This window comes from Xenopus laevis, chromosome 2L (assembly GCF_017654675.1).
Source record: "Xenopus laevis strain J_2021 chromosome 2L, Xenopus_laevis_v10.1, whole genome shotgun sequence".
NCBI lineage: Eukaryota > Metazoa > Chordata > Amphibia > Anura > Pipidae > Xenopus > Xenopus laevis.
Window position 1 is genome coordinate 27067456 of NC_054373.1, and position 13504 is coordinate 27080959.

Consider the following 13504-nt stretch of genomic DNA (forward strand, 5'->3'; position numbering starts at 1 on the left):
TTCTTCTAGTCCCGACATGTCAGTACAGGGTTTCCCATCCCAATTATTTATTTTGGTTACTGTACTGCTATGGCAAAAGTATAACTGTGGTGAGGAGGAAGTCATGTGGTCTTATAGGTCATGATTCATTTTGATTGGCTATGTTATAGGTCCTACCTCCAGGTCTGGGAGGGGCAATGCCCATGTGTACTGACATGTCGGGACTAGAAGAAAAGGAATTTACGTCAAGTAGGTAAGTAAAATTCTCTATTTTTTTTTATCATTTTTAAAAAAAAAAAATAGTTTCTTGTTCAGTTCTGTAGTGCTGTATAGTAAGATTTGGTTTGACTAAGAAGTAATAATTTGGCCAAATCCAAATCTTGTGAAAAATCCCAAACTATATTCTAGATTTAGTTCATCACTAGTTAATAATGCTTAATAACTATGGCAGCACATGACAAATTAACTAATGGGTAAGAGTATAAGTCCTCTTCTTGTTAATAAAGCAATGTTTTTGTTTTTTAAAAAAAAATCAGTTTATACCAACTTTTAACTGTTTTTCCTATTTTTATTTTTTATAAACAGGGACCTATGAGTTTTAGTGGCCCCCACAGTCAATATCTCAATGCCCATTCAAGGGTAGTTGGAACACATCCCCAATATTGGACCCACGTTAAATATTAGAAACTCTTAAATACAAGATTAGTAGCAATGCTCTGGAACGGTAAAATTCAGGATGGGAATGTGCATTTTAATTATGTTTCACTCTTTACAAAACAAATTCCTTGTTCCCAATGTTCATTTATACAGAACACAGAAAAGGTGAGTCAATACCCCAAGCATTTTTAGTTCAGTGATTCTTATGGTCATGATGGTGTCGTTTTTATTTCTAAATTACACTGTTTACACTGCAAATAATTCACTCTACAATATAAAATGTCATTCCTGAACCAGCAAGTGTATTTTTTTAGTTGTAATATTGGTGTGTAGGTGCATCTCTGGTCATTTTGCCTGGTTATGTGCTTTCAGAAAGAGCCAGCACTTTAGGATGGAACTGCTTTCTCCTACTCAATGTAACTGAATGTGTCTCAGTGGGACCTGGATTTTACTATTGAGTGCTGTTCTTAGATCTACCAGGCAGCTGTTATCTTGTGTTAGGGAGCTGCTATCTGGTTACCTTCCCATTGTTCTGTTGTTAGGCTGCTGGGGGGAAAGGGAGGGGGTGATATCACTCCAACTTGCAGTACAACAGTGAAGAGTGACTGAAGTTTATCAGAGCACAAGTCACATGACTGGGGGCAGCTGGGAAACTGACAATATGTCCAGCCCCATGTCAGATTTTAAAATTAAATAAAAAAATCTGTTTGCTCATTCGAAAAATGGATTTCGTTGCAAAAGTCTGCTGTAATATTAACTGATGTGTTTTGAATAAAATATGTGTTGTCCTTTGACAGAATCCCTTTAAATTATTTAAAGGATAAGTAAACCTTAAAAAAATCATGTAAAATTGCTGAAGGGTTTTTCAAAGCACTTTTGCAATTTACATTAATAATTTTTTTCCTGTTTCAGAGCTATTTAAAGGGGTTGTTCACCTTTGATTTAACTTTTAGTATGATGTAGAGAGAGAGAGAGAATTTGTAATTGATTTTCATTAATTACATTAATAATTGTATTTGTGGTTTTTGAGTTATTTATTTTTTTATTAAACAGCTCTCCAGTTTGTAATTTCAGCAATCTGGTTGCTAGGGTCCAAATTATCCTAGCAACCATGCATTGATTATAATTAGAGACTGGAATATGAATAGGAGAGGCCTGAATAGAATAATAAAAAAGTAGCAGTAACAATAAATCTGTATCTTTACAGAGAATTTGTTTTTTAAACGGGGTCAGTGACCACTATTTGAAAGCTGGAAAGAGTCAGAGAGAAAACATTAAATAACTCATGAACTTATTAAGAAGAAAAAATGAAGACCGATTGAAAAGTTGCTTAAAATTAGCAATTCTATAACATATTAAAAGTTCGCTTATAGGTGAACCACCCCTTTAAGTTTTAATGAACTGTAAATATATATGAATTTTGTAACAACAGTCACCTTTCTTATCTCATTCCTGAGCAGAGCAACATCAAAACACTACAGGTGTCTCTCTCTGACTGTACCGTTACAAAAACTGACCAGCAGATGGTGCTGTTGTTACAAAATTCATTATACTGGCAGTTAATAAAACCTAAATAGCTCTGAAACAGAAAAAAAATATATATATATTATATAATTATAATAATTATATAATTTAATATAAATTACAAAAGTTCTTAGAAAAGCACCCTGGGAAATTTTACATCACTTTTCCTTTTTTTGTATTGAAAATTTTTATTCAATTTTAATTGCCAGAAAAAAGAATATTGCAACATATGGAACGAAGGAATAGCTTGCTAGAGAGAACATACAAAATTGATCTAATTGTATCATTAGTCAGAAGCATAACATATTATCCAAACATTTCTATCCATGAATGCTAGAATGAGACATCTCTTGTCTCAATATTCCAGATTTAGCACACCGTGCTGCATTGTTTCTTTGGGGGGAGGTTAGGTCTGGGAAATTTTACATCACATTTTTAAGGTTTACTTAACCTTTAAAGATTAAGGTTGCCTTATATTTAGCTATTCAGTTGATAAAAATCCAAGTCTGACTAACACTTTTAGTTGCACTGAGTAGGAGAAACAATAGCTTATCTGAAAGCAGTTCCATTGTGAAGTACTGGCTCTTTCTGAAATTACATGATCAGGCAAATGAGATGGCTCCTACCAATATTACAACTAAAAAATACATTTATTGGCAATGGTAGCATGAATTATGTGCAAGGTACACAGTGTAATCCCTTTAAATACATTAACCAAATAGAGCTCTGTAAGTGTTTTTTGAATTACCTTTCCCTTTTTTCCTTGGCATCAGATCCATGGGATGCATTTGCATCAACGGGATGTCCTTTCCATAATACGGCATGTAGGCTTTTTCATTTCCCATGGGTCCCAAAGGTGGGCCTTCCTTCCCATGGGGCATGTGGGGCATCTGTTGTGCCATGGCTTGATATTGTGGGACCTGTGGAGGCATCTGCTTTGCTCCATAGTAGGCACCGGCGTAGGCAGGACTCAGTGTCCTGGAAAGGATGGCAATTAGTGCCAAAAGCTGCTGAAAAGACCCTACAGGGAGAGCCATTACCTGAAACAAAGTAAATGTGCACTTTTAGGAAATGATTTGTTATCTAACGCTCAATATACTTATAATACACAAGAGCCATGAATATCCTGTTAATTATTTCCTTAAAAACGGTTCTTAGTGATGTCATTGGTTAGAATCGGAGCTTAGTGATGTCATTTCTGTCACATGACTCACTGAAACTTGTGTATTATAAAAAATAAAGTACCCCCTGTTGCAAAATGTGAGGATATTAGAAGTTACCTCGGAGTTCCATGACCTGTGCTTTTATATGGTAATGGAACTCCTTGGAAACTTATAATATCCTTATATTTTACAAAAAGGGGTACTTTATTCACTATATTCAGGTATGTATAAAATATAGCAGTAACTCTGAGATATTGGGGCTCATTTAAAAACAGCGGGCAAATTTGCACCTGAGCAGTAACCCATGACAACCAGTCAGATGTTTGCTTTCAGTGTTCCACCTGCAGTCGGCTGAAGAAAAAAAAAGGTAATTACTGACTGGTTGCTATGGGTTACCAACCAGATTCAAATTTGCCCATTGTTTATAAATGAGCCCCCATGGTGATTATACGTGAGGAGGTTGTTAAATAGAATCCTATATCACAAATAAAGAGGTTGCCTTCCCTTTACTATATGCCCCTCTTAAGTTTAGTCGGGGAAAACTGATAAGAAAATAGTTTTGTTAGAATTCCATGAAACACGTATTATTATTTGCTCCTCCTTTATTAAGTGTTAAAGGGTTACTGCCTGCTCTGTTTTTATTCCCCAGTCTGATAGCACCACATGGGCCCCTAATACAGAGTCAGAGATTTACTCTGTCTGAACTGAATCCATATCATCTACAGGAAAGGTGATTGGTGCTACTGACCTGGAGGTGTGGCCTATTCCACCATGAAACATAGTCATTTTTAATGTAATTAAAGCAGCAAAAGGTCCCATAAAGAAGCATAAGAAAGAGCTGCACCCCCAAAGCACAAACTTCCTTAACGGGATTGTTCCCCTTTTAGTGTGTTATTGAATGGCTACTTCTAAGCAACTTTTCAGTTGGTCTTTACTCTTTCTTCATTATAGTTTTTGGATTATTTGCCTTCTTCTTTTGACTCTTTCCAGTTTTCAAATGGGGGTCACTGACCCAATCTAAAAAAAACAAATGCTCTTTTAGGGTAGGACTACACGGATGTTTTCGGCTCGATCCGTCGCACAGCGACAAAACGCCGGCGTCAAATCCCATGCGACGGAAATAAGGTAAGAGACAGAAATGTCGGATGAAGTTGCAGCGATGATCCGATGCGACACGACTGTCGGATGCAGACGCATCGTGCCGAGTCTGCATCCGACAGTTGCGTTGCGTCGGATCAACGCAGCGACTTCATCCGACAATGCATTCATTTACCTTTTGACGCGATTTGACGCATCGCGTTGGATCGCGTCAAAAGCATCCGTGTAGTCCTACCCTAAGGCTACATTTATTGTTACTGCTACTATGTATTGCTCATATTTCTATTTGTATTTCATATTCCAGTCTCTTATTCATATCAATGCATGGTTGCTAGGGTAATTTGGATCCTAGCAACCAGATTATATCTATGTAATCTGTGGCCCTTATAATAAAAGTTATCTCTACATGCTATAGCACTGCTACATTATGCAACATTATCCATCAGATGCTGTGTTTATCTGACATGGTAACGCTCAAGGAATTCTAAAGACAGAAAGCAGAAGAAGCCCCGTTTATAATAATTTAAATGGGAAGTCCATTAATAAGAACCATCTGGATTGCATTCCTTATAAGAAAGATATAAATTCAAACAAACCCTCTGGGTGCAGTCAGAAAGGCACTCGCTGTGTGTATATGCAGCTTTGCATGCCACTGTAAGAAATGCAATGAATACTGTACATACTGTATGTAGCACTTAGCTGCTTGAGCTCATGAGTCAGAACAAAATGATTATACGTGGGTTTGAAAAATATATAAATGTCTCTTTTTGTAGAAAAAGTGATCATATGGGTGTAGGAATAATACCAATAGGCTCAGTTAGAGCTCTTACAGACGAGGGTTTTGTAGCTGCGCTCCGGTTTCATGCGTTCAGCTGCAGGGGAGCGCATGAGTAGATGCACTGAATTATTTTCAATGAGGCTGTACTCACAGAGACGCATGTAAGCACCGAACGCAGGTTGGGACGCAGCATGTTGCATTTGTCCTGCGTTCGATGCTTGCGTGCGTCTGTGTGAGTACAGCCCCATTGAAAAGAACTCAGTGCCGTCTACTCCTGCGCTCCCCTGCGGCTGAATGCATGAAACCGGAGCACAGCTAAAAACGCTCATCTGTAAGAGCCCTAAGGGCTCTTACTCACGAGCGGTTTTAGCTGCGCTCCTCTGCGTTCCGTTTATCTGCGTTCAGCCGCAGGGGAGCGCAGGAATAGACGCATTACATTTTTTCCAATGGGGCTGGACTCACACAGGTGCGTGTAGGCGCTGAACGCAGGTTGAGATGCAACATGCTGCATTTTTCCTGTGTTCTGCGCCTACATGCGCCTGTGTGAGTACAGCCCCATTGGAAAAAATGTAATGCGTCTATTCCTGCGCTCCCCTGCGGCTGAACGCAGAAAAACAGAATGCAGGGGAGCGCAGCTACAACCGCTCGTCAGTAAGAGCCCTAAGGGTGCAGAAAAGGCAGCAAAGCAACGTGCTTCAGGTGTGTCTGGTCCTGCTTCATTCAGAAGACATAAAGTCGCATTACATGCGCGTTAAAGCTGCACATTCTGTCATAAAGACGCCTTGTGTCACTATTGCTCCAGGTAATGCAGCACAGGTAAGTTAAATGTTATACCAGTATCACCTGCAATTTTAGATTACAGTAATTTAGACCCTAGCAACTAGATTGCTGAAATTGCAAACTGCAGAGCTGCTGAATAACAAGCTAAATAACTCAAAAAACACAAAAAATTAAAAAATGAAACCCAATTGCAAATTGTCTCAGAATATCACTCACTACATCATACGAACAATTAATTTAAAGGTGAACAATCCCATAATTAGAGGTGTAGCCTTGTCTTGATCCAAAAACACCCAAGATTTTGTATATGTTCAAACTTGATAAAGAGCTGCTGCCCAATCATATTGTGAATTTTACCATTATGAGTATAGTTTGTTTGTTTATTTTTTAATTTGATACTGTAGATCACTCAAGCGTAGGTAACTTAAAGGTTACTTTATTGGCTGCTTTGGAAAAGTTCTGCAAAAATGTCCCCCTTGTGGGCAAAAAATACAATACACAGACAAATACTCAGGAACTTCAGGGGAAGCTCTTATCGTTTAAAACTGAAACTTCTGAACATATATAGTGAATAAAGTACCCCCTCTCGTAAATTATAAGGATATTATAAATCCGAGTAGTTTCATGATCATGAAGGCCAAGTGTTTTTATACAGGTCATGGAACTCCGAGGTAACTTCTTAAATCCTCATATTTTGCAACAGGAGGTACTTTATTATAATACACAAGCTTCAGTGAGTCATGTGACAAAAATGACATCACTACTCACCGTTTATAACTGATGACATCAGACATCACTGTTTATATGGATATAATTTACAAGATGTTCATGGCTTTTGTGTATTATATATATATAATTGGACTGAGAACACAGTTTCATTGTAGGCTTTGAGAGAACCGGCGAAGGACAGTAACTAGAAGTAACTGGGAAACACATTCAAATCTAAATACTCCCTCTGTAGTTATGCCCCTAGTCAAGGCTCTAAATACATTTGCCAGGTATTGTTAATAGCATGAATCCATAAAGCCCCTTCCATTAGCTTTTTGTACAGGCGTCTCAATATATTGTAGTCACTGAAGGAGCCAAAAAGTAAAAAAAAAGGCCACAAGTACAGGTATGGGACCTATTAACGGATCTTTCTGTAATTTGGATCTTCATGCCTTAAGTCTACTAGGAAATCATGTAAACATTAAATATAACCAATAGGCTGGTTTTGCCTCCAATAAGGATTAATTATATCTTAGTTGGGATCAAGTACAAGCTACTGTTTTATTATTATTATTCCAAAAAATTGGATTATTTGAATAAAATGCAGTCTTTCTGGATAGTGGGTTCCTGGATAATGGATTCCATACCTTACAGTGCCGACCTTAGGCCGATTGCACCTATTGGGCCCAATCGCCCCCACGCTCTAGGGGCCGCGCACAGTCGCACTGCTTTAAAACCCCTACAGTCCCACCCACAGCCTATGCTCTATGCTCATTGGTGGGCTGCCTCTGCCAATCAACTCAGGTAGCTCACTATTAGGCTGAGCTCTCTTTCATTAAAGCTGGCCATAGATGCAACGATCCAATTGTACGAATCGTGGATTCATACGATTTTCGGACCGTGTGTGGAGAGTCCCGACATTTTTCGGTCGGTCAGACAGGTTAGAAGATTTCTGTCGGCTACCGATAATTTCTCTGCATTTATTGCCGTACGATTTTCAGCAGGAACCTCCTTTAAGTTAAATAAATAAAAGCAGTGTTGGCCAGGCCCCCCCCCCCAAAAAATGTTTAAAAAATTAGCTGGCCAGGGTTTGGCTCTTAAAGGGGTGGTTCCCTTTTAGTATATTATAGAATGGCTAATTCTAAGCAACTTTTCAATTGGCCGTCACTTTTTCTTTTTTTAGAGTTTTTGAATTATTTGCCTTCTTCTTCTGACTCTTTCCAGCTTTCAAATGGGGGTCCCTGACCCCACGTAAAAACAAATGCTCTGTAAGGCTACACATTTTTAGCTATTGCTACTTTCTATTACGTCTCTTACTATTCAGGCCTCTCCTATTCATATTCCAGTCTCTTATTCCAATGAATGCATGGTTGCTAGGGTAATTTGGACCCTAGCAACCAGATGGCTGAAATTGCAAACTGGAGAGTTGCTGAATAAAAAGCTAAATAACTCAAAAAGCACAAATAATAAAAAATGAAAACCAAATGCAAATTGCCTCAGAATATCACTCTCTACATCATACTAAAACTTAATTTGAAGGTGAACCACCACTTTAAGGGCAGAGACAAATGCTCAGATTTGGGTTGTTTTAGTCGCCTGGCGATAAATCGCCTCTTCTTTGTGGCGACTAATCTCCCAGAACTGCCTCCCACTGGCTACAATCTAAATCTCCGGCAGGATGGCGATTTGTTTCTGAAGTCGCCCAAAGTTTCCTCATGAGGCGACTTCGGAAAACAAAGTTCACCGATTGCCATCCCACCGGCAATTTACATTCTAGCCAATGGGAGGCAGTTCGGGGAGATTAGTCGCCACAAAGAAGAGGAGATTTGTCTCTGGGTGAGCGTATGTCTCTGCCCTAAGGGGGGGCCCGGCCATGCTTCACTTACTTGATAAGCCGGCCCCCCTGCTGTCAGAGTGCTGCAAGCTTCAAAAGAGAGGCTGGAGCTCTCATACCTGCATGATTTGTCTCCTATTCAGTTCTCTGTACCCTCATTGGTCGCTTAAATTAAGTCCTGGTAAAGCTGCATTGAGATTGGATAGGCTGGAGGGGAAGATCCTACTTCACCTATCCAATCCCTGTATAGCTTTACCGGGGATTATCCTAAAACAACCAATGAGGGTACAGAGTACTCCGAGATCTGAATAGGAGACAAATCACGCACCGGAGTTCCTGTGTTCTTTCCTGAAGCTTGTAGCACTGTGACAGCAGGGGGCGGCTAATCAAGTAAAGGTCCCCATAGACGCGACGATTCTTCTTGCCGAACGACCGATTTTAGGGAAGTCCGACCAATCCTTCGAAATTATCGTGCGGTTAGTGGTATTCGAACGATCGTACATCTTACGATTTTTCGGCCGACATCTGTCGGGAAATTGATCGGCCAGGTCAAAAAATCTTTGTCGGCCCCAGTGCAATCTCTCTATGTTTGCAGGGCCAAGCAGGCAGCTCCCCTTTGTTTTCCTGCCAAATTGGTCTTTTTAGTTGATGGTCAATTCGTAAGATCGTACGATCGTTCTGAGAAGATATTGGTCTCACGATCAGGATCTGATCTTTTAAAAATCTCAACATCTATGGCCAGCTTTAGTGAAGCATGGCCCTTAGACTCAAAAACCTGCGGGGCCCGGGACAACTGTTCCTCCTCCATGTTTCCATTGGAGCTGGGGACTGGTAGAGCAAAGACCACTCCCCTGATGAGCAGCAAGTGATGAAGAGTCCAGGAACAGCAGAACAGATTGGGGAGCTTCCAGCCACCTTGCCAGAGCCTGTCTGACTACTGGGACCCAGGACCTGCTGTCTAAAGCTGGCCATAGATGTACAGATTTTCAACAGATCCAATCCACATCGTGAGACCAAGATCTTCTGAGAACCATCGTACGAACGTTCGAACTGTCCATCAACTAAAACGACCAATTTACCAGGAAAACAAAGGGGAGCTGCCTGCTTGGCCCTGCAAACATCCATAGATTGTACTAGGACCGACAAAGATTTTTTAACCTGGCCGATCAATTTCCTGGCAGATGTCGGACGAAAAATCGTAAGATGTACGATCGTTTGAATCCCACTAACCGCACGATAATTTGACGAATCAGTCGGGCTGCGCTGAAATCGGTCGTTTCGCAAAGAAGAATCGTCGCGTCTATGGGGACCATTAGTAAACCTACATTTTCCTATACAGCTTGTAATACTGCTTTCTGTATGTATATATGTATAATGTGCCCAGACTGCAGATCATCAGTTACTGTTCTCATTGTCATTAGTATTTCAGGTTAACAGTTTGTTTTCCTGGGACCATGGTTTTGTTTTATATTATATTTACCATATAAATATGTTTTTTAGCCAAATGGAGGGTTGCTGTAATTACCCATTCTACTGTGACCTTACTGGTGTGCCAGGGCTTATGATTTGCTCATAGTTAATTTTTACAGTGAATTTAATTTTTACAGTGAATTTAATTTTTACAGTGAATTTAATTTTTACAGTGAATTTAATTTTTACAGTGAATTTAATTTTTACAGTGAATTTACTGGCCTATTAAGGGACAGCTGCTTTGGTGCTATGTGGGACGTTATTGTGGGACCTGTTTTTTTTTTTGGTTTTAAGCAGAAGGAAAGTGGTTTCACACTTGGGGGTGCCAAATGTTAGGCACCCCAAGTGATTGTATTGACTTACATGATTTGTGGAAAGGCCACCACCAGGATTTTAGGGGGGCAGCAACCACACCCATATTGCTTCATAGACACTGGGGATGCGCTGGAAATACAATTCCCATTGGTCCAGTCCAGATGATGAAAATTTGCACGAATAAAGGGGTGGGGACAGAGAGAAGAACGACAGTGGGCCTAGGCAGGACCGCCATCAGAAATCACAGGGCCCCATACGACTGGGCCCCCTGTGCTGCGCCCACCGCAAGCCAGCAAAAAAAACAAAAAAAATATTGGTGGCTAGGGTTCCCACATGTTAATAAAAAATAAAAAGATATTGGTGGTCAGGGCCCCCCATAAAAAAATATTGGTGGCTAGGATCCCACATGAGAAAAAAAAAATTGGTGGCCAGGCCCCCCCCACATTATAATAAAATTGGTGGCCAGGGCCTCTTAAACGTCCATGCCTTCCCGAAGTCAGCGGCTCTCAGAAAGATGAGGGGCCCGGCTAATCAAGTAAGTGTGGCGTGGCCGGGACCCCCCTTACCCTCGGGCCCCCTACAACTCTCCCCCCTGTCCCCCCCTGATGGCTGCCCTGGGCCTAGGCACACCCACTGTAAATATAGTCTGTGCAGTTTTCTGCTGATAGGAGCACCGGCCCAGGGTTTCAGGTAAGTCAATACAATCACTTGGGGTGCCTAACATTTGGCACCCCCAAGTGTGAAACGACTTTCCTTCTCATTTAAACTACAAATCTAAGGTAAGAGTCCCCAGGCTTTCTCAATCAGTATTTTGGTGGGTTCTGTGACTTTTAGTTCAACAGCTATGCTAATGCAGATCGGTCATTACTGCTAAATAATTACCATGCCAGATTTCACTGCAGAATGTACACCCCCAAAAGCCAGTAGTATACTTCTAGCTTTTATTAAAGCGGTGGTTCACCAAGGTAACTTTTAGTATGTTATAGAATGGTCAATTCTAAGCAATTTTTCAATTGGTCTTAAAGTTTTGTAATTATTTGTCTTTTTCTTCAGACTCTTTGCAGCTTTCAAATGGGCATCGCTGACCCCATCTAAAATAACAAATGCTCTGTAAGGCTACAAATGTATTATTTCTAATTTTATTCTATTCAGGCCCACTCCTATTCGTATTCCAGCCTCTTATTCAAATCAATGCATGGTTGCTAGGGGAATTCGGATCCTATTTTCAGAGTGTTTAAAATGCAAATTGAAGAGCTGCTGAATAAAAAGCTAAATAACTCAAAAACCACATGTAATTAAAAATGAAAACCAATTGCAAATTGGCTCAGAATATCACTCTACATCATACTACAATTGATCTCAAAGGTGAACAACCCCTTTAAATATTAATTTATTCTTTACTACCCAGTGTTTGGTTAATGCAGTTCTGGTTATTGGGCCTGGGTGATTCTAGCAAATGCCAGAGGGGCTGCTGTAAGATGCCATAGACAGTCACTCTTTATTGGGCCTGTGGGGGGTTGTTTGGGCCTCTGAATACCTGAGAGGCCATTGCCTGCTGATTATCCATACTGTGATTTTAATGGAAAGTCTGATGTAGTTTCTATTAGCCATTTTTAAAGTGATTTTATAAGCCTCGTAGTCTACGGTATATTTGAAATGACTTTACTGCCTTCTGTGGGGTAATTGCAATTCTAGTTCATTCTTTGATCTTATTGGCATGTCAAGGGTTATGCAGTGCTCATAATTAATTTTTTTACAATTGCTTGCAGATTAAATTGGTGGTTCAACTTCAAGTTAACTTTGAATATGTTATAGAATGGCCAATCCTAAGCAATTTTTTTATTTGGTCTTCAGGGCTTCATTATTTGTTTTGTTATAGTTTTTAATTATGTACCTTTTTCTTCTGACTCTTTCCAGCTTTCAGATGGGGGTCACTGACCCCATCTAAAAAACAAATGCTCTGTAAGGGCAGAGACACACGCTCACACGCAGGGCGACTAATCTCCCCGAATCTGAGTGTGTGTCTCTGCCCTAAAGCTTAAACATTTATTGTTATTGTTACTTTTTATTACTCATCTTACTAATCAGGCCCTCTCCTATTCATATTCCAGACTCTTATTTAAATCAGTGCATGGTTGCTAGGGTCATTTGTATCCTAGTTACCACATTGCTGAAATTGCAAACTGAAGAGCTGCTGAATAAAAAACGAAATTATTAAAAAACACAAATAATAAAAAATGAAAACCAATTGCAAATTGTCTCAGAATATCACTGCCAGAAAACAATGATAAATATTTTTTATGTAAATAATGTAGCTTTGGAGGAAACGTTACTTTTTTTTTTGTAAAATACAAAAAGAGGGAGCAGCCTTTTAACTGGAAATGGGAAAAAGGTTCATGTTTACATAACAAGTGAGTTATGTAGAATACAATGGGTTTAGTTGTTACAGGAGGATAAACAGAAGCCAAATGCCCATTCCTGGCTTTCTTTTTCAGCTGGCCTTAATTTTATTTTTGTATAGTTTTTAATTATTTGCCTTCTTCAGAATCTTTAGCATGTTTTAAGGGCCCTTACTCACTGGCGTTTGAAGCTGCGCTCCCCTGTGTTCCGGTTTTATGTGGTCAGCCGCAGGGGAGCGCAGAAGTAGACGCTGAATTCTTTTCAATGCAGCTGTACTCACACAGACGCATGTAAGCGGCGAACGCAGGAAAAATGCAACATGCTCGAGTGAATTTTGGAAGTCCAAAAAGCTCGAATTTCGAAGTAATTTTTTGGATACTTCGACCATCGAATAGGAAACTATGACTTCGAATTTACTTTGACTTCGATTCGAAGTAAAAATCGTTCGAATATTCTATAGTCGAAGTACTGTCTCTTTAAAAATCCTTCGATTCCAATCCTTCGAATTCAATTAAAGCTACCGAATTGCTATATAGCCTATGGGGACCTGCAAGTGCATTTTTTAAAGTTTTTGGCATCAAATAAAAATCCTTCGATTGATCGCTAAAAATCCTTTGATTCGATGGATTTAATTGTTCGATCGAACGATTAATGACCAGCAGGTGGCACTGTTGTAACAAAATTCATTCATATTAACATTATATGTATCCCTTAATATCCTGGAATTAAAAATAAAATAAAATGTAATAATAAAAAAATTAAATCATGACTGTACATTGCAAAAGTGCTTAGAATAGC

General features: G+C 39.6%; 1 protein-coding gene across 4 annotated transcripts in view; it reads right to left on the minus strand.

Moving 5' to 3' along the window:
* Nucleotides 1-13504, minus strand: part of col8a1.L (collagen, type VIII, alpha 1 L homeolog) — a 78898-nt gene that overhangs the window by 9956 nt on the left and 55438 nt on the right. For all 4 annotated transcript variants that reach the window (XM_018246003.2, XM_041581620.1, XM_018246001.2 and 1 more), the window contains one exon: nucleotides 2909-3200. In XM_018246003.2, coding sequence (XP_018101492.1) covers nucleotides 2909-3197 — 289 coding nt within the window. In that variant the 5' untranslated portion in view covers nucleotides 3198-3200. The remainder of the gene's footprint in view (nucleotides 1-2908; nucleotides 3201-13504) is intronic.